Below are 21,682 nucleotides of genomic sequence, written 5' to 3' on the forward strand. Positions count from 1 at the left end.
TCACTCAGGTTTTCATGAGCCTCAGTTTGCACTGACTCTTTGGGGCAAGATTTTATGCCTCCCTTCTCTCCCCAGCCTTCTCTGGGTACAGGTTTACTGGCTTTTGAAGGTCTGCAGTCCTTGTGTGATTGATCCATGATCTAGCTATCAGTAACTTGTGTAGAAGAAGTTAGATCATGGTTACTCTGAAATCCTGTCAGTGGCTGGCATATTGGTTTTCTCCTTTTTTAAAAAAATTTACTGTATTTGAGAGAGAGAAAGAGGCAGATAGAGAATGAATGGCTACCCCATGGCCTGTAGCTGCTGCTACAAGGGAACTCCAGACGCATGCTCCACCTTGTACATCTGGCTTACCTGGGCACTGGGAATTGAACCTGGGTCCTTTGGCTTTGCAGGCAAATGCCTCCACCACTAAGCCATCTCTCCAACCCTGTCTTCCTTCTAAAGGCTGTAATCCAGGCAGCCAGGCAGTTGTGTTTCAGGGCATTTGGTAATCTACCCACCCATGCCTGCAGCCGCGTCCCCAGGCTGTCCCTGAGGCTGAAGCCTTTGGGGTCTCAGGCTGCTTCATACCTCCTCTAATGCCAAGCCCGCTCCTTTCTCAGGCTCATCTCTTCTCAGGCCCCGTGTACTTTGGAACACCATGCCTGTCACTTTCCAGACCCTTTTTCCTCTGAGATTTGTATTTCAGACCCCTTTGGGGAGTTCAGAAGAGCCAGATCGAGGAGTACCAGGTTTTGGCCTTGGAGCCAGCCTGCCAGTCACTAAGATGACAATTCAGGATGAAGCACTTTGGCAGAACCACAGTCCCTAAAGTTGTCCCCATCCTAGTGCTTAGAAACCCTGAGTGTGGAAAGAGTTTAAGGTTGCTAGTCAGCTGATGGTGAGATGAAAAGATTGTTGTTAGCTATCCCCAGGACTTAACATAAACACTGGGTCCTTTAAAGTAGACAAGGATGGGCTGGAGAGGTAGCTCAATGGTGAACTGTGCTTTCTGCACCAGCAGGAGGGGGAGGGGTGCCTGAATCATTAAATTTGATTCTCCAGAATCCATGTAAATAGGGGTGTGTGGCCATACTATGTGGCTCCAGTCCTGTGGGGGAGTGGAGGTCAGAGAATCACTGGGGTATATGCACTGCAAGCTCCAGGATCACTACGAGACTCCATTGAAAGAGGGGGAAAAAAACAGGCAGTTGCTGGAGGAGGCAAGGCCATGGGGCCCTGTAGGCTAGTACATGAGGCACCACATACACCACACCAAGAAAAAAAAAATAGACATGAGTGGAAGAAGAGAAAGTCAGAGAAAAATGAACCAACAGAAGCAGGATCCCAAATGAGCTTCCTTGCTGACCCTGAAGGTAGAAGAAAGGACCATGAGTCAAGGCACGCAGGTGACCACTACAGGCTGGGAAAGCTAAGGAGCAGATTCTCCCTGAGCCCCAAAGGGGAACGCAGCTGGACTTAATACCTCAGCTCGCATTGAGGCCTGTGCTAAACTCGCAGCCACCAGAGCTGCTGCTGTTTCAAGCTTCCTCGCTGGTGAAACTTAGCAAAGTCCCTGGAGGGTATCTGCTAGTGAGACCCTCTCATCTAACTCCACCTGGCAAAGGTGTCAGCCTCTATCTGGACTCAGCCACCCCCCACACACACATCTAGAGTCACAGTTAGGCACCAGGGCCATTAGTTTCTTCCTCTTAGCTCCTAGACTTTTGGGGTGACGCTGGAGACATGGCTTTCTCAAAGACAGAGACAAAAAAGACCCCTGTTCGTCACATCTTTGTGTCCTATGTCTTCTAACGCTTTTCTTTGTGGAGGAAGGAGGTTTCGAGGCAGGGTTTCACTCTAGTCCAGGCTGACCTGGAATTCCCTAAGTAGTCTCAGGGTGGCCTTGAACTCATGGCAGTCATCCTACCTCTGCTTCCCAAGTGCTGGGATTAAAGGCGTGAGCCACAACGCATGACTAACCTAACTCTTGATATATTCTTTGTCAAGGTATTTTAACCCTAACTTTTTAAAATTATTTATTTGCAAGCAGAGAGAGAGAGAGAGAGAGAGAGAGAGAATGGGCACAGTGGCACCTCTACCCTCTGCAAATGAATTCCAGATGCATGTGCCACTTTGTGCATCTGCCTTATGTGGGCACTGGGAAATTGAATCCAGGTCATTAGGCTTTGCAGACAGGTGCCTTAACCACTGAGCCATCTCTTTAGCCCCTAGCCCTAACGTTTTTCTTTTTCTGTGTGTATGGTGTGCAGATACACAGTCCCCATGTGTGCCTCTGTGGATACCAGAGGAGCTGGTCAGCTGGCCTCTTCCTCTTCCACCTCATTTCCCTCAGACAGGCTCTCACGGAACCTGGAGCTCGTCAGTTTTCAGCTAGACTGGCTAACCAGAAAGACCCAGTAATCCTCCTGCCTCTGCTCTCCTCAGCGCTGGGATTCTCGGCAGCCCATCTTTTTACATGGGTGCTAGGGAACAAATTGAGAGCTTCATGCTTGTGCAGCAAGCACTCTTAATGGCCAATCTATCTCCCTAGCCCTTGCCCAAGCTTTTATTTGTTTAGAATGCCAGTAGACCCATTTGTGGATACAAGGTCTCTCCAGCCAAAGTTATACAAGTATATATACAAAGTTATACAAGGTATTTTGGATTGATTTTGTGAGTGTTTTCAAGGCAGGTTCTCACTCTAGCCCAGGCTGACCTGGAACTCACTCTGAAGTCTCAGGCTGGCCTTGAACTCATAGAGATTCTCCTACCTCAGCCTCCCAAATGCTGAGACTAAAGGTTTGTGCCACTATGCCCAGTTCAGCATGTTTTTTAATTAATTATTTGCATATGTATATGTACATGCACATATGTGTATGGATGTGCTAGGCCCTCTTGCCACAGCAAATAAACACCAGGTGCTTGTGCCACTTTTTTGTGTCTGGCTTACATGAATGACTTGGGAATTGAATCCTGGCCAGCAGCCTTTGCAAGCAAGCGCCTTTAACTACCAAGCTATTTTCCCAGCCTTTGTCACTGTGTTTTTAAGATACTATCATGTATGAGATCTGCGTGTGTTGTGTTAATTATGGGGTGAAAGTGACATTGCTCCTGTCATTGGCTGTCGATGTGCAGCCTGCTTTCTCTCTCCTTCCTTGGGACCACGGACTGGTACCGAACTCCACCAGCAGCCTCAGAGGTGGGCACCAGGTGAAGTTGTCCTTGGCCTCCTGTTCCCTCATCTCTTTTGACCCAGGGAGGTCCTGGCTGTCCAGTGCCCATAGCTCTCTAGAGAGTTCACCGTGACACATCTGTCCTCTGCTTCCACACTCAGGTTATATCCGCGAAGGCTTCCTGGCGGTGCAGCATGCTGTGGACAAAGCTATCATGTACCACCATGCCAATGCCTCTGCCCACCAGCTCTTCCAGAAGCTCATGGTGATCACCAAGCGCTTCCCGTTCCCACCGTTCATCTCCGACCCCTTCCTCGTTGCCATCCAGTACCAGTTTCCCCTGCTGCTCATGCTGAGCTTCACCTACACCTCCCTCACCATCATCCGGGCTGTGGTGCAGGAGAAAGAGAGGAAACTGAAGGTAAGCCCCCGTGACTTCGACGTCTCTGCAAATCGGTTCTGGGAAGGATACAGCCACAGTGGGTCGGTCCTCACACTCAAAAGAACTAGCCTTGTGTCAAGGTTGCTGTGCCATCAGCCAGGGCTCCTTCCTATGCCCTTGGCATAAGGGCTGGGGAACAGGGTGGATGTCCATTGTGGCTCCAGTTCTTTGAAATCAAGCTGGCATGTCTTAGTTTTTAGAACCCATGGCGCTCCTTGATTCGTGAGTTTGACACGGGAACTTAAGGTAGCCCTGGAGCTGCTCCAGTTAACACGGGGTCTCAAGCCACAAATCAACTGAATTATGCTGTAAGTTCAAAATGCACACTGGTCTTGAAGACTTAGATAAAAAGAGAATGCGAGCTGTCTTGCTAGTAATTTTGTTTACATGTTAGATATATTTAAGAAAATAGGGCTGGAGAGATGGCTTTGTGGTTAGTGCTTGCCTGTGAAGCCTAAGGACCCCAGTTCGAGGCTCGATTCCCCAGGACCCACGTTAGCCAGACGCACAAGGGGGCGCACGCATCTGGAGTTCGTTTGCAGTAGCTGGAAGCTCTGGCGCACCCATTCTCTCTCTGTCTGTCACTCTCAAATAAATAAATAAAAATGAACAAAATAATTTTTTAAAAAAAGGAAAGAAAATATTTTGGGGTCAGGCATGGTGGCACATGCCTTTAATCCCAGCACTCCAGAGGCAGAAGTAGGAGGATGGCTGTGAGTTCAAGGCCAGCCTAGGCTAGATCCAGACCATACCTCAAAAAACAACAACAACAACAAATTGGATATGTATCATTGAAATTAATTTTATGTATCTTGACATTTGTGATGACAGTTGGGGTCTTCTCAGTGGTGCCAGATCCGTGATTGTTTAGAAGTTTTAAACTTTTGTAAATAAGGGGCAGGGAACCAATAAGAAGGGCAGTGACCCTTTTGGTCACCTTAAAGAACTAGGAAAACCTTAGCCTCCTATGCACTGAGATTATAAACGTGAACCAGGACACCTCCTGGAGCTTGATGGGCAGGTAGAAAAGAGGTCAGTGCTTCCACTCATCACTGTGCCCGGTGCTTCCGACAGAGGTCGGAGTGCCTGTCCCTATAAGGGTTTGTGGATCCCTGTTTTCAGAACAGGGAAATGCAAGAGAGTGGGTGCCCAGATCTCCAGCCACAAAGTGATCTGGGATTAAGTCTCATAGACCAGGAGGCTGCTGTCAGTGTGGTCAGTAGCCTGCGGGGTCTTTCTGCTCACCGTGGGAGAGCCCAGGCTGAATGACTCTAGAACTCTGTGTCACCTGCCACACCCCATGGCTTCTGGAAAGTAGCTCAGACACTGTGTAAGACCCAGAAGCACAGCCTGGGTGTTTGGAATTGCTCTGTAGCACAGAACACCCCTGAAGGATTCAGATAACTTGCCAGCCTAGTAAAGATCTATTGGGAGACAGACGCTCTTAACTTCATGAGACAGAGCCCCAGACCAGGATGACATGGGGAGAAGGGAAAACTAATCCTAACTTGGGGGTCAGAGACAGCCTTCCCAACCTGGTGGCGTGTGACACTTGGGGTAGGAGAGAGCTAGAGTCTTATACCACAGAGCTAAGAGCTCTGGATAAGCGCGGACATGATGGTCAGACTGGGGCCTCCTGACTTCCACCCGGCATGTTCTGGGGGCTTCCTGCCTGTAGTCCACGGCACAGGTGCACCCTCCGGGTCCATACATGACCCCACGCGTGTGCATACAGATACACACACATACACACACACACACACACACGTGGGGCTCCGGGGGGAGCCCCAGCAGCGTGACGCCTCCCCCTCTTCGCAGGAGTACATGCGGATGATGGGCCTCAGCAGCTGGCTGCACTGGAGCGCTTGGTTCCTCATGTTCCTCCTCTTCCTCTTCCTTGTGGTCTCCTTCATGACCCTGCTGTTCTGTGTCAAAGTAAGTGTGACTTCTGCGGGGGCTCTGACGAGAAGAGGATGTGGAGTCAGGCTGAGGAACGCTCATGGCCACTGACTTCAGAGCAGGCCATGCCCCTGAGTAAGGAGATAACAGGGCTTCCCACTGGTCAAAGCAGGAACCTCCTCCCATCCAGCAGTGTTCCCAGTACTTAGACCTCCCCCCCCCATCTCTGCCTTCCGTGCCTCACCCACCTCTCTGCCCGGCTGGCCTGTCGCGCAGGTGAGGAAGGACGTAGCGGTGCTCTCGAGCAGTGACCCCTCCCTGGTGCTGGCCTTCCTGCTGTGTTTTGCAGTCTCGTCCATCTCCTTCAGCTTCATGGTCAGCACCTTCTTCAGCAAAGGTGAGTTCGTCCTCTCCCCCAAGCCAGGAGGACTGTGGCCTGATCCGGGTCTCAGGGGAGACGTCTACAGGCCTAATAGACCAAAGGGCACCTGTGTGGATGACTCAGAGAGACTGGGCTGTCAGAAGGGAGAATGCCGGAGAGAGGCCAAGACTGGATGTAGTGGTTTAGAACTGAGAGACAGGCTTAGAGAAACCCAGCAAAGCCCATGGCAGAGCCTCCTAGAACTACTCCCAGGCAAAAGAAGGGAAGAGCGCACGTGGCGTGGGCCCAGGAGGAAAGATAGGATGGGTGCGGGCGAAGGGAAATTGACGGAGGCAAGCGGAGAGAGGGCTGGCTGCTAAGAGTAGTGGAAAGGAAGGGCCCCGCCGCCCGCCCCCTTGTGGTTGTCCGTACATTTGAGGTTGTTTCTGCTATCTTCTTTTTTTTTTTTTTGAGGGGGGCCTTGTTCAAGGTAGGATCTTACTCTAGTCGAGGCTGACCTGGAATTCACCACACGAGGTGGCGCACACCTTTAGTCTCAGCACTCGGAGGCAGAGGTAGAAGGACCTCTGTGAATTCGAGGCCACCCTGAGACTACATAGTGAATTCCAGATCAGCCTGAGCTAGAGTGAGACCCTAACTTGTAAAACAAAACAAACAAACAAAAAAATTAAATTATTTATTTGAAAGAGGGAAAGAGAACGAGAGAATGGGCACACCACAACCTCCAGCTGCTGTAAATGAACTCCAGATGTATGTACCACCTTGTGCGTCAGGCTTACATGGGTCCTGGGGAATTGGAACTGGGTCATTTGGCTTTGCAGGCAAGCACCTTAACCTCTAAGCCATCTTTCCAGCCCACAAATCTTTTTTTTTTTTACTTTATTTTATTTTTATATATTTGAGAGAGACAGGCAGATAGAGATGGAGAGAGAGAGAGATAATGAGAGAATGGGCACTACAGGGCCTTCAGCTGCTGCAAACAAATTCCAGATACATGTGTCACCTTGTGCATATGGTTTACATAGGTCCTAGGGAATTGAACCTGGATCCTATGGTTTTTCAGGCAAATGCCTTAACTGCTGAGCCATCTCTCCAGCACCTGTCCTCACCTCTTTCTCTGAAAGAAAGAAAGAAAGAAAGAAAGAAAGAAAGAAAGAAAGAAAGAAAGAAAGAAAGAAAGAAAGAAAAATTTGACATGGGGAGATAGCTCAACAGTTAAAGAACCTGTTGGCCCGATTTCCATTCCTCTGTACTCACTTAAAGGCAGCTGCACAAAGTGGTACATGTGTCTGGAGTTCATCTGCAGTGGCAAGAGGCCTGGCTTACCCATCTCATTCTCTCCCTCTCTCTCTCTCTTTTCCTCCCTCCCTCTCATGTACAAATAAATAAAAATAAAGAAAAACAAGCAAAAAAATTTAATTGTTATTTTATATTTTACTTACTCATTAGAGAGATAAAGAAGCAGAGAGGGGAGGGAGAAGATAGGCACAGCAGGGCCTCCAGCCACTGCAGAGTGGCTCCCAACACATGCACCACCTTGTGCACCTGGCTTGCGTGGGCCCTGGGGAATCGAACCTGGGTCCTTAGGCTTCGCAGGCAAGTGCCTTAGCCGCTAAGCCATCGCTCCCGGGCCCCTCACAGTATTGCTGTGTGTGCCACTCCAATTGGGTGGGAGATCTGCAGGAGGGGCTTGGGAGCCCAGAGGAGAGGGCACAGGCCAAGCCCAATCTCCCAGTACTGAGAGTCGGGCAGGCGTCACGCGGACAGACACCCCAGCGCGCACCCCAGCAGACTCTGTGCTCCCCTCTCCCCAGCCAACATGGCGGCAGCTGTGGGCGGCTTCCTGTACTTCTTCACCTATATCCCCTACTTCTTTGTGGCTCCCTGGTACAACTGGATGACACTGACCCAGAAGCTGTCGTCTTGTCTCCTGTCCAACGTTGCCATGGCGATGGGAGCCCAGCTGATAGGAAAATTTGAAGCCAAAGGTGAGTCTTACCCTTACGAGCTGCCCTTAAGGGCTTCTTGCCGCCCAGGGAGCCTCTTACTAGGCGACTCCTCAGCAGTTTGATTCTCCTCGGGTGACAAGCCAGCAGATTAGATAAAAACACTGAGGCAAGGCTCCACCAGGAAACAGGCAGAGTGTGTGCAGAGTCCCAACTTGTCGCCAGGTGGGGAGATGGTTTGCGGAAGGTGAGGAGGCCTCTGGGACGAGAGCCAACTAAACCAGGGGCTTTGATCAGCCAGTCTGATGGGTGGTGATGGCATCTTACTGACTAGCTTCTGAGTCTTCCCTGCTTCTTGAGACGTCCAGAAGTACTGCTACAGATATCTCAAGGTGGGTGGGTTTTGAAGACTGGGTAACCCCCCCCCGCCCCCGCCGCTCCTGGTGGAGCCTGGGGTCACCTCCTGCAGCCCTTTGTGATTCAGGAAGAGCGGTGCGGGAGAGAAACACATGATACCCCAGGACAATCTTCTCCTGAGTTTTGTGAAAGCATGGAGGCCAAATAAAACACTTCTTTTGGAAGCAGTTAAGGTGCTTGCCTGAAAAGCCTAATGACTGGAGTTCGATTCCCCAGTACCCATGTAAAGCCAGATGCACAAAGTGGAGTTTGTTTGCAGGGGCTGGAGGCCCTGGCACACCCATTCTGTCTGTCTCTCTTATCTCTTATCTCTTTCTGCTTGCAAATAAATAAAAAGAACCCAGCACTAGGGAGGCAGAGGTAGGAGCATCACCGTGAGTTCAAGGCCACCCTGAGACTACACAGTGAATTCCAGGTCAGCCTGGGCTAGAGTGAAACCCTAGCTCAAAAAATCAAAATAAATACATAAATAAATAAGTAAGTAAAAAGAGAAAGAAAACACTCTTTTGTGCTGACATTGGCCTGTAGGCTTCCCTTTGTAAAGCCCTTGGTAGACTCTCAGATTTCAGTGGCTCTAGTCCAGCCTTCTTGAAAGGACAAGAGAGGACACTTAGCTTAACCCTTTTCTGCTGGAAATCTCTGTAGAAAAATGGCACCCCTGATAGAACAAAGCCCTATTTCATTTCTGGGTGGCTCCAGCCCCCCAGCAGGAGAGCTGTGGAGAGTGGGTTGGGCCAACCTCTGCCTCTCCCACTTACAGAGGAGGTGAGGACTCAGGTGGCCATGTGGCTGGCTCCTGTGTTGGGACACTCAGCGTCGGCCTGCGTGGGGCCTTTGTGTGTTGTCTAGCTCCCCTGGAAGGAACGAAATGTAATCTACCTTCTTAAGGAATAGTCTAGGCTCATTTAAGATGGTCTTGGTCCCTCCCTGCCCAAATACGCTCTTCCTTAGGCCAAATGTTCTCATTTCTTCCTGCCACTTGTTTTAGTCTGTGTACTACCACAAAATACCCGAGACTGGGTAATTTATTAACAGCAGAATCTTACTCCTCACAGTTATTGAATCCAGCCAGTCCAAAATCAAGGCACCATTAGATCTGGTGTCTGGTGAGGGTGCAGCATCTACTTTCAGATTGGCGCCTTGACTGCTGTCCACACGAGACAGGAGAGCAGCAGAGAGCAGGCCTGCTCCAGGCCTGTTTGTGACGGCACCGGGCCGTTCACGACGGCCGCCTCCCAACACTGCTGCCCCAGGGACCAAGTTCCCAACACGTGAATTTTGGGGCACGCATTCAAACCACACCACTGAGCCAGGCATCAGAGCATGTGCCTCAAGTTCACCACTTAGGAGGCTGACACAAGATTGCGCAGTTTGACAGCTTGGGCTGTATAGGGAATACTAGGCCAGGCTGGGCTAGAGTAAAACTCTGTCTTAAAATAAAATAAAGAATGAATAAATCACAGCACCATACAATTCCTAGTTGTCACAGCTGCCACAGTTCCGAGTCTGTGGGAGGAGGAAGGTGAGAGACAACATTCACTGTTGTACAGCTTGAAACATACGTTGTTCTTCAGTTGATAATGTTTTCAACATTTTAGGGTATTTTTTAATTTTTATTTGTTTATTTGAGAGAGAGAGAGAGAGAATGGGAGCACCAGGGCTTTCAGCCTGTGCAAATGAATCCAGACACATGCGCCACCTTGTGCATCTGGCTTATGTGGATCCTGGGGAATTGAACCTGAGTCCTTTGGCTTTTCAGGCAAGTGCCTTCATTGCTAAAGCCATCTCTCCATCCCAGGTGTTTTTTGTTTGTTTGTTTGTTTGTTTTGTTTTGTTTTGTTTTTTGTTTATTCAAGGTAGGGTCTTGCTCTAGCTCAGGCTGACCTGGAATTCACTGTGGAGTCTCAGGGTGGTTTTGAGCAATCCTCCTACCTCTGCCTCCCGAATGCTGGGAGTAAAGGCCTGCACCACCATGCCCTGCCTAACCCCAAGTTTTTGTTTTGTCTTGTTTTTTTTAATTTTTAATTAATTTATTATTATTATTATCATTGGTTTTAGAGGTAGGGTTTTACTCTAGCCCAGGTTGACCTGAAACTCTCTATGTAGTCTCAGGGTGGCCTCAAACGCATGACAATCCTCCTACCTCTGCCTCCCAAGTGCTGAAATTAAAAGCGTGTGCCACCATGCCCAGCTTTATTTTTATTTTGAAAAATGTTTTACTTATTTATTTGACATGGGGAAAAAAGGCAGAGAGAGAAAGAAAGAATAGGTACTCCAGGGCCTCCAGCCACTACAAACAAACTCCAGATGAAAGTGCCACCTTGTGCATCTTGCTTTACGTGGGCATTGGGACTCGAACTTGGGTCCTTTGATTTTGCTGGCAAGCGCCTTAACTGCTGAACCACCTCTCCAGCCCTATTTTTTTTTGTTTGTTTTTATTATTTTTATTTATTTATTTGAGAGTGACAGACAAAGAGAGAAAGAGGCAGATGTAGATAGAGAATGGGCACTCCAGGGCCTCCAGCCACTGCAAACTCCAGACATGTGCGCCCCTTTGAGCATCTGGCTAATAACATGGGTCCTGGTGAATTGAGCCTCAACCTGGGGTCCTTAGGTTTCACAGGCAAGCACTCAACCACTAAGCCATCTCTCCAGCCCTATTTTGTTTGTTTATTTATTTATTTATTTGCAAGCAGAGAGAGAAAATACAGGTTCCAGGACCTCTAGCCACTATGGATGCATGTGCCGCTTTGTGCATCTGGCTTTACATGGGTACTGGGGAATAGAACCAGGGCCATTGAGCATTGCAGGCAGATGCCTGACCACCGAGCCATCTCTCTAGTCCCTCTTCTTTTAACATAGAGTCTCACTCTGGTACCCAGCCTGACCGGGAACTTGTGCTGTAGCGCAGGGTGGCCTCCAACTCAAAGCTGTCCTCCTGCCTCAGCTCCTGAGTGCTGGGGTCATAGGCGTGAGCCACAGTGCCTGGCTTCCGCCATTTTAGTTTTTGTGGTTTTAAAAATATTTTTATTTATTTAAAAGAGAGAGAGGGATAGAGAGAATATGGGTGCACCAAGGTCCCTTGCCACTACAGACAGACTCCAGATGCATGCGCCACTTGTACTTCTGGCATATGGGTATTGGGGAATTGAACTCAGGCCAGCAGACTTTGCAAATAAGGCAACATTAACTGCTGAGCCATCTTCCCAGCCCCATTTTAGTTTTTAAGTACACATGTTTCCAGATTCATAAAATTTATAAAATTTGTACTTTATAAATGAGCAGTAACTTCCAGGAACTCTAGTACTGTGTTTGTTTGTTAGTTAGTTTGTTTGTTTATGTGTTTTTGAGGTAGGGTCTCAGTCTAGCCTAGGCTGACCTGAATCTTACTCTGTGATCCCATGCTGGCCTCACACTAACAGCAATCCTCCTACTTCTGCCTCCCGAGTGATAGAATCAAAGGCATGTACCACCATGCCTGCTCTAGTACTTTTAAAATATATTATTTATTTATTTATTTGTGAGTAGAAAGAGAGTATGGGCATGATAGTTTGTTCACTGTTCAAATTCCAGATGCATGGGCCACTTTGTGCATATGGCTTTACATGGGTAGTGAAGAATTGAACCCCAGCCAGCAGGCTTTATAAGAAAACACCTTTAACTGCAGAGCTACCTCCCTTGCCCTGCTTTAAAATATATATATATATATATATTTGTTTGTTTGGGAGAGAAACAGAGATTATGGGCACAGCAGGGCCTCTTGCCATTTTGTGCATCTGGTTTTATGTGCATACTAGGAAATAGAACCCAGGCTGTCAGGCTTTGCAAGCAAGCACCTTTACCCATTGAGTCATCTCTCCAGCACCCTGCTTTTTGTTTTTGAGACAGGGTTTCATGTATCACACAGTGGCCTCAAAATAGCTATAGAGCCAAGGGGGACCTTGAACTTCTGCTGCTCTTGCTGCTGTCTCCTGAGTGCTGGGATTACAGGTGTGTGCCACCATACTTGGCTTATGTGGTGCTGGGTATCAAACCCAGAGCTTATTGAACACTAGGAATGTACTCTACCAATGAGCTGCAACCTCAGTTCTCCTAGTACTTTTTACAAGCAAGTGACTTAACCACTGAGCCTCTAGTACTTTTCTTTTCTTTTTCTTTTTTAATTTATTTATTTATTTGAGAGCGACAGACACAGAGAGAAAGACAGATAGAGGGAGAGAGAGAATGGGTGCGCCAGGGCTTCCAGCCTCTGCAAACAAACTCCAGACGCGTGCGCCCCCTTGTGCATCTGGCTAACGTGGGACCTGGGGAACCGAGCCTCGAACCAGGGTCCTTAGGCTTCACAGGCAAGTGCTTAACCGCTAAGCCATCTCTCCAGCCCACCTCTAGTACTTTTCAAAGGGACATTTCAAAAGAGGAATATATGATACCTCTTTTTTTTTTTTTTTCGCCAAATGTGTATAGTGAATTTTCTTAAAATAGACCAATGTTTGAAAGTAAACATTTAGTCAGGCATGGTGGTGCACGCCTTTAATTCCAGCACTCGGGAGGCAGAGGTAAGAGGATCACCATGAGTTCAAGGCCACCCTGAGATGACAGAGTTAATTCCAGGTCAGCCTGGACCAGAGTGAGACCCTACCTCGAAAAACAAACAAACAAAAAAAAGGCAATAGCCATTTCTCTTCAGGGCCTTCTGCCAGCAGAGGACCTCCAGATATGCACGTCCAGACCTGTATAGGCCAGGGCACTGTGGACATACTAGGAACTTAATAAACCTTCTTTTTTGTTTTTGTTTTTTTTGTTGTTGTTTGTTTTTCACGGTAGGGTTTCACTCTAGTCCAGGCTGACCTGTAGTCTCAGGGTGACCTTGAACTCATGGTGATCCACCTACCTCTTGCCTCCCAAGTGCTGGGATTATTAATAGAGCTTCTTACATGCCTGTGGCCTTTCAGTTTCACTGGCTCATTTTAACCTTACCCAAATCACATGAGGGTGTGTGTGTGTGTGTGTGTGTACACGTGTGCATGCATCTGGGACCATTTGTAAGCCTGTGGGTATGTGTGTATGCCTACCACTATTGAAGCTCAGTCCCCGTTTGTCAGCTCATGAGCTTTGGCTAACACTGTAACCTACCACTTTTATAACTCGCTATGGTGAAGTTGCCTGGAGATGTAGCTCAGTCGCTGTAATACTTGCCTTGCCGCTCATGCTTCCTGCCCTGAGTTTACTCCCAGGCCCACATGTGGTGATGCATGCCTGTGATCCCAGAATTTAGGAAGCTGAGGCAAAAGGATCAGAAATTCAAGGTCATCTTGGGCTGCATAGGGAGTTAAAGGTCAAGCTGGAATACGTAGTATCATGTCTCAAAAAATAAAGCCGTCTGGGCATTGTGGCACATGCCTTTAATTACAGCAATTGGGAGGCAGAAGTAAGAGGACTGGTGTGAGTTTGTGAGACAGGATTAGGAGGATCACTGTGAGTTTGAGGCCAACCTGAGACTGGATAGTGAATTCCAGGTCAGCCTGGGCTAGAGCAAAACTCTACACCTCGAAAAAACAAAAACAAAAATAAAGCCAAGTCGTGCATGGTGGTGCACACCTTTAATCCCAGCACTCGTGGGGAAGAGGTAGGAGGATTGCTGTGAGTTCAAGGCCACCCTGAGAATACAGGTCAGTCTGGGCTAGACCGAGGCCCTAACTCAAACATACATGTATATCAGATTTGTTAGCAAGCCAGGGAGGAGATGGTCCCACCAATGTCACAGTGGCAACACAGGGCAAATGTACACACTAACGTGGGCATACGTGCCATTTGGGACTTCAGAGACCCTGGGTCCTCCCAGCCTGCCCAAATACAGTTGTGGCTACTCGTGTGATTCGTCCTCCAGGCACAGGCATCCAGTGGCGAGACCTCCTGAGTCCTGTCAACGTGGACGATGACTTCTGCTTCGGGCAAGTGCTGGGCATGTTACTGCTCGACTCTGTGCTCTATGGCCTGGTGACCTGGTATGTGGAAGCTGTCTTCCCAGGCCAGTTTGGTGTGCCCCAGCCCTGGTACTTCTTCCTCTTGGTGAGTGCATATGTCCCTGCTCTTTAATCAGAGGGATCCCCAACACTCAATGGGGAGCCCCTATGAGTCCCAACACATAACACCTACGTAGGCCTGGAATAGAGAGCCCTGAGCTGTGTGCTTGTATCCCGAGGGCCCTTGGGGTTGATGCAGACAGAGATGAAGACCCACCCCACCCCCAGGGTCTGAGCAGGAAGGACACAGAGGCCAGTACACCAGCTCTGCTGCCCCCACCCTCACCAGTGTGCTCTTTAGAAAGTCATTTGAGGGGCTGAGGTGACAGGAACGCCCTCGCTGTAGAAGCACGAGGGCTTCAGTTCAGATCCTCGACACCCACTGGGATGCCGGGCGTGGTGGGGCGCACCTGCAATCCCAGCGTTCAGGAAACAGGTGTGGTGGGGTGCACCTGCAATCCCAGTGTTCAGGAGACAGGCGTGGTGGGGTGCACCTGCAATCCCAGTGTTCAGGAGACAGGCGTGGTGGGGCGCACCTGCAATCCCAGTGTTCAGGAAACAGAGGCCGGAGTATCCCCAAGGCAAGCGAGTTAGCTAGACTAGCCAAATCAGTGAGCTGTACATGCAGTGAGAGGTCTTGTCTCAATGAATAATGAGGAAGACGATTGAGAAAGACCCTCAACATTGCTCTCTGACCTCTGTGTGCACACACACCCTCACGTACATATGCACCCCACACACAGATGTGCAAAAAGCGTCTTCATTTATTTATTTTATTATTATTTATTTGAGAGCGGGAGGGAGAACAAGAGAGAGGGAGAAAGAGAATAGGCTCACCAGGGCCTCTTGTCACGGCGAATGTGTCCCCGATGTATGCACTACTTAGTGCATCTGGATTTATGTGGGCACTGGAGAATTCCACCCAGGCCAGCAGGCTTTGGAAGCAAGTTCCTTTAACACCTGAGCCATCTCCCCAGCCCAAAACACATTTTTAAATAGTACCAAGTCTTTAAGCAAACCTTTTATTACAGTACTCAGAGGCTTGTAGATGTTAGGAAAGAGCTTGAACACTGAACTATGTCCCTGACACAAACAATATCTTTTTTTTTTTTTTTTGGTTTTTCGAAGTAGGGTCTCACTCTAGCCCAGGCTGACCTGGAATTCACTATGTAGTCTCAGGGTGGCCTCGAACTCACGGCAATCCTCCTACCTCGGCCTCCCAAGTGCTGGGATTAAAGGCGTGTGCCACCACGCCCGGCTTACAAACAATATCTTACTGGGTTTTCTGCCTACAAAATAGTGTGACTTTTGTTAAAAAAATAAATAAATAATAAAAGTAAATAAATAAATAAGTAACTTTCAGCAACAAGAACATAGAGATTGGAGATCCGCGCTGCGAAGGATGTGGGACTTCAGCCCCATTAAACTTCCTTTTTCTCTGTGTCACCTCTGAGTTGACATTCCTAACAAGCCACTCTTGTGTCCATCTGTCAGATTAGAAAAGCGAGGCTTTTTTTTCCCCAGCGAAGATCAAGTCAGGAGGTGCATGTAACTCTGTCTACGGCACCGTCTCCTCTGAGGAGGCACGCCTCTGCGGCTAAGGCTGGGGCCGTGGTGCTGCGCATGTTTAGTGCATAGCTTTGTTGATCGCACACAAAATGAACTGGCACAAATGACCGTGGCTCCCGTCTGCTCCCCTCCCAGCCCTCCTACTGGTGCGGGAACCCGAGGACCGTCGTAGGGAAAGAAGACGACGACAGTGACCCGGAGAAGGCTCTCAGAACAGAGTACTTTGAAGCTGAGCCAGAGGACTTGGTGGCCGGCATCAAGATCAAGCATCTATCTAAGGTGTCCCCTCCATGTGGGGCCGGGCCAGACCCGGGGGCGGAAGCAGGCTAGTCAGGGCAGGTACTCTCTCCAGGCCTCCCTCCCGTTCTCCTGAGTACCGATGAAGGAGGACAGGGCCCTCCGCTGCTCCTGCCCCTTCCCTAGGGCACAGACCATCCCTGCGTGCCTGGGCCCCTGCCCAGCATTAGACTCAGGGCGTTGTAACTGCGCCTCCCTGGCTCGCCTCTCACAGGCTTCTCCTGCAGGGTGTGCTCTGCTGACTGGCCTCTTGTTTGCGCAGCGACTCCAAGGGGATGGGGGACTTAGGGCCTGCAGGGGGTGTCACCTGTGCCTGTACTTTGGTCTTCTCTGTGCTGCTTCCTGACACCAGGCTTGGCATCCGGAAGTGCCGAAGCTGTGTTCCAAAGGGGAAAGGAGATCCCTGAGGGCCACAGGAAGTCCAGAATAGTGCCCCTCCCTCCCCTGCAGGTGTTCCGAGTGGGAAATAAGGACAGGTTGGCCATCAGAGACCTGAACTTGAACCTGTATGAGGGGCAGATCACCGTCCTGCTGGGTCACAACGGTGCTGGGAAGACCACGACTCTGTCTGTGCTCACAGGTGGGGCCAGTTCCACGCCTGCCTGTGGCTGACAGGCCCTCCCCTCCCTTCAGGCTGCTTTGTGCCAACCATGGATTCGTTCTCACATGGGCTTTCAGTCCTCCTCCCGCCATGAGGAGTGAGAAGTTTTCATACACAATAGAGTTTCAGCTACAGAAGTCCACATGGAAACATAGAGGGGGTTGCCTGGAGTCTCATAGTAGTACCAATTTCAAAGTTGGGTGGTCTGGGCACGGTGGCGCACGCCTTTAATCCCAGCCCTTGGGAAGCAGAGGTAGGAGGATCTCCAAGAGTTCGAGGCCGCCCTGAGATTACAGAGTGAAATCCAGGTCAGCCTGGGCTAGAGTGAGAATGACCCTCCTTGAAAACCAGAGAGAGGGATGAGGAAAGAGGAGAGAGTATGAAGAGCTCTCACCCAGGAGAAGGCAGGAGGGTGAAGGCCTCCATGAGGAGGGGCTTTGCGTGACCCCTGCCTCCTCTCAGCCTCTGTCCATGGATGTTCAAGCACAGTAGGAGCAGTGAGAAGGGGAATCCTCTAGCCGCTCAGGACGGATCCGCCCCATGTTGACTTGGCCACAAACCCATGCTGTGACACCTTGGTGGGCCAGGGATATGAGTGGGCAGTAGAGTGCTTGTCTGGTATGCACTGGGCCCTGGATTTCAGTCCCCAGTACTGGGGGAGAGAGAGCAAAAGAACAAGGGGAAGGGAGGTAGAGAGAAGGAAGGAAGAGAGGAAGGACCTCCCTCACGTGTCCCTAGGACACCACACCCAGCTCCAGGGGTGCTCCTTGTTTTCCTGGAGCACTAAGCCGGATGTTAGGAGTGGGCCTCGTGTCAGGGAAAGATTTGGCGCCTACACATATGAGGGATGCGCGTGTGTGCGCCTTGGCCTTGTCAAAGTCGTGAGCCCTGTAACAGCAGTGTCCCCATCCTTCCTGTGCCTCCCCCTGCCCTTCACACGCAGCTCTCTGTGGTGGAGCGCAGCAGGGTCCTGGTGCTCTCACAGATGGGATTCTCAGCAAAGTGAAGAAACTGGTTGACTGAGGCAAACAAGATTTTCGTGCTGAATTTGGGGCTCTTTTGTTTGGCCACAGGTCTCTTTCCCCCTACCAGTGGGCGCGCTTATATCCGTGGGTATGAAATTTCCCAAGACATGGGTCAGATACGGAAGAGCTTGGGCCTGTGCCCCCAGCACGATGTCCTATTTGACAACATGACGGTTGCAGAACATCTTTACTTCTATGCCCAGGTGAGTCCATGGATGACAGGGATGTGAGTGGTCATTGTCGCACTGTTGGTGGAGTTGGCTCTTTGCAGCTGGATGAGTATGCCGTCAGCCTCCTGGTAAAGTCAGTTCTTAGGAGCTATTTTATTTATTTATTTTTTGTTTTTCTTTTTATTTTATTCCATGATTGTAAACAATATCCCATGGTAATTCCCTCCCTCCCCCCACTTTTCGCTTTGAAACTCCACTCTACATCATATCCCCCACCATCTCAGTCAGTCTCTGTTTTATTTTGATGTCATGATCTTTTGCTCCTGTTATGATGGGCTTGTGTAGGTAGTGTCAGGCACTGTGAGGTCATGGATATCCAGGCTATTTTGTGTCTGGAGGAGCATATTGGAAGGAGTCCTACCCTTCCTTTGGTTCTTACATTCTTTCCACCACCTCTTCTGCAATGGACCCTGAGCCTTGGAAGGTGTGATAGAGATATTTCAGTGCTGAGCACTCCTGTCACTTCCTCTCAGCACTGTGGTGCCTTCTGAGTCATCCCAAGGTCACTGCGGTCTGAAAAGAGAAAGTTCTCTAGCCAAAAGTGAGAGCAGCATTGATATAAGGGTATGAACACTAAGAGAAGTGCTTACTGGGCAGTTTGATGAGCATATTATACACATTTAGCCAGACAGCAGCAGACGTTACACTGTTAGGAACTATTTTATAAAAGCTAGAGTAAAGGCCAGGTGTGGTGGCGCACGCCTTTAATCCTAGCACTCGGGAGGCAGAGGTAGGAGGATCACTGTAAGTTCGAAGCCACCCTGAAACTACATAGAGAATTCCAGGTCAGCCTGAGCTAGAGCGAGACCCTACCTGGAAAAACCAAAAAAAAAAAAACAGAACAGAAAAAAGAAAAGCCAGAGTAAGGGTAGAGGATAAACAAGCTCAGCAGTGCCGGAGGAAGACATCTCTCTATCTTGTGGAGCTCTGTAGACAGCTCCGCTCCCATCCGCAGCGCCTGCCTCATCTCCTCTCTTCCTCTGCCTGTCAGCTGAAAGGCCTGTCTCGCCGGAAGTGTCCAGAAGAAGTGAAGCACATGCTGCACCTCCTCAGCCTGGAGGACAAGCGGGACTCGCTGTGCAAGTTCCTGAGCGGGGGGATGAAGCGCAAGCTGTCCATCGGCATCGCCCTCATAGCCGGCTCCAAGGTGGGGCGGCGCGCTGGCCTCCCGGTGCGGCCAGGCTGCGGTGCCGCTGTCCTCACAGGCTGGGTCTCTGCCTTCCAGGTCCTGATCCTGGATGAGCCCACCTCAGGCATGGACGCCACCGCCAGGAGGGCCATCTGGGACCTTCTTCAGCAGCAAAAGAGTGACCGCACCATCCTGCTGACCACCCACTTCATGGATGAGGCCGACCTGCTGGGGGACCGCATCGCCATCATGGCCAAGGGGGAGCTGCAGTGCTGCGGGTCGTCCCTGTTCCTCAAGCAGAAGTACGGTGAGCAGCGAGCGGGTGGCGGAGCCCAGGCCGGCTCCCGTCCCAGCCCGGGGTCACACCACTACTCACTGCCTGCCTCTGTAAAGAGCCCCGACCCTGGCTGGGTGAGGCTGTCTGTAGATGTGCCGTTCTTGTGCTGCCGCACAGGGGTGTGTGGGAATAGTGGAGCGGAATAGGGTCAGACATCCTGAGTGGCTGGACTCTGCCACCAGGGGCAGGAGTCCCTTTGAGCGGCCATTTTCCCTTGCCAACAACAGCATCGCCTTGCACAGCCCAGGCTGGCAGGTGGAGTCATGAGTCGGGACCCAGCCCCCGTGGATTGTGGGGTGACTGACTTCCCCGGGTGAAACATCATGTACACGTCCCCACACCTGCTAAGAGGAGTGTTCCTTCACTCAGAGTGCCCCAGGGCACACGCCTCACCAATGCTGTGCCTACCACAAAGTCCCATACAAAGCCGGTATAAAATAAATAAAGAAACAGGACTGGAGGGATGGCTGCAAAGCCAAAGGACCCAGGTTCGATTCCCTAGGACCCAGGTTAGCCCGATGCACAAGGGGACGCATGCGTCTGGAGTTTGCTTGCAGTGGCTGGAGGCCTGGTGTGCCCATTCTCTCTCTCTGTCTCTCTCTTCCTCTTTCTCTGTTAAATAAAAATAAATAAATAAAAAATTTTAAAAGCTAGCATGACCAAAGCAGGCTCGCAAGGGTGGCCTCGTCCTGGGTAGTTGTGTGCCTAGTAAAGATGCTGGGGTTCTGTTACCAGAAAGGACATAAAGGTCACTTGGGACAAAGGGCCGTCTTTACTGTGGCCCTGTGAGTTTTGCCTGACACTTCTTGTCTGGCCACCCAGTTGTCCAAGCTGTTGACCTTCCCGTGCTCAATGTCCTATGCCTCTGAAATGCAGGACAGGCCATTTCCTGAAAGCTAGTTAGAGCAGAAGACTAGACCAAGGCTGACAGTGTGTGCAGCGGCTCCTGCTGAGGCTCTTCCCGTGAGTTGTACAGTAACGATAGTACAAATCCCACAACACAAACACCCTCAAAAGCTCAAGACTGAAAAGACGGGTGTGGTGGCGCACGCCTTTAATCCCAGCACTCAGGAGGCAGAGGTAGGAGGATTGCCATGAGTTTGAGGCCACCCTGAGGCTACAGAGTTAATTCCAGGTCAGCCTGGACCAGAATGAGACCCTACCTCAAAAAAAGAAAAAAAACTTTTTAAAAATTTCTTGTTTATGGGCTGGAGAGATGGCTTAGCGGTTAAGCGCTTGCCTGTGAAGCCTAAGGACCCCGGTTCGAGGCTCGATTCCCCAGGTCCCACGTTAGCCAGATGCACAAGGGGGCACATGCGTCTGGAGTTCGTTTGCAGAGGCTGGAGGCCCTGGTGCACCCATTCTCTCTCTCTCCCTCTCTGTCTTTCCCTTTGTGTCTGTCGCTCTCAAATAAATAAATAAATAATTTTTAAAAATTCTTATTTTTACTTATCTGAGAGTGATAGAAAAAGAGGCAGAGATCTTTGAGAGAATGGGCACACTAGGGCCTCCAGCCACTGTATATGAACTCCAGACACATATTCCACCTTGTGGGTTTACGTGGGTCCTGGGGAATCGAGCCTCAAACCGCTTAACCACTAAAGCCATCTCTCTAGCCCAGTGGCACAAACCTTTAATCCCAGAATTCGGGAGGCAAAGGTAGGAGGATCACTGTCAGTTGGAGGCCAGCCTGGGACTACAGTGAGTTCCTGGTCAGCCTGGGCTAGAGTGAAACCCTACCTCGAAAAAAACAAATAATACCAAAAAAAAAAAAAAAAAAAAAAAAGCCACTCAGACTGTTGCAGGTTGGACCCTCTGAAAGGCTTTGGCTCTGGCAAGTGCGTGGACACAGTCGGTCCCCGGCTCCCTGGCAGCTCTCCCTGCTGTAGTGTAGGCGGTGATGTCCTGGGACAGCATGGAAGGAGACCTGAGATGTACCTGTTCTGGCCCAGCTGCCCCCAGCGTTCCAGCCTCTGTCTCAGGAGCCTGCCACGTGTGAGGTGCGGAGGCTGGTGACCTGGGCCGGAGAAGTGGGGCAGAGGGCCTCACACTGGATGCACACGTTGCAGGAGCCGGCTACCACATGACGCTGGTGAAGGAGCCACACTGCAACCCAGAAGGCATCTCCCAGCTGGTGCTCCACCATGTCCCCAATGCCACTCTGGAGAGCCACGCTGGGGCGGAGCTGTCCTTTATTCTTCCCAAGGAGAGCACACACAGGTATGTG

General features: G+C 50.2%; 1 protein-coding gene across 4 annotated transcripts in view; it reads left to right on the forward strand.

The window, feature by feature from the left end:
- Window positions 1-21,682, forward strand: part of Abca3 (ATP binding cassette subfamily A member 3) — a 64,052-nt gene that overhangs the window by 18,094 nt on the left and 24,276 nt on the right. For all 4 annotated transcript variants that reach the window (XM_045130391.1, XM_045130389.1, XM_045130388.1 and 1 more), the window contains 11 exons: window positions 3,320-3,579; window positions 5,419-5,535; window positions 5,776-5,896; window positions 7,696-7,869; window positions 14,132-14,313; window positions 15,972-16,115; window positions 16,584-16,713; window positions 17,808-17,962; window positions 18,981-19,136; window positions 19,215-19,425; window positions 21,525-21,675. In XM_045130391.1, coding sequence (XP_044986326.1) covers window positions 3,320-3,579; window positions 5,419-5,535; window positions 5,776-5,896; window positions 7,696-7,869; window positions 14,132-14,313; window positions 15,972-16,115; window positions 16,584-16,713; window positions 17,808-17,962; window positions 18,981-19,136; window positions 19,215-19,425; window positions 21,525-21,675 — 1,801 coding nt within the window. The remainder of the gene's footprint in view (window positions 1-3,319; window positions 3,580-5,418; window positions 5,536-5,775; window positions 5,897-7,695; window positions 7,870-14,131; window positions 14,314-15,971; window positions 16,116-16,583; window positions 16,714-17,807; window positions 17,963-18,980; window positions 19,137-19,214; window positions 19,426-21,524; window positions 21,676-21,682) is intronic.

This window comes from Jaculus jaculus, chromosome 11, assembly GCF_020740685.1.
Source record: "Jaculus jaculus isolate mJacJac1 chromosome 11, mJacJac1.mat.Y.cur, whole genome shotgun sequence".
NCBI lineage: Eukaryota > Metazoa > Chordata > Mammalia > Rodentia > Dipodidae > Jaculus > Jaculus jaculus.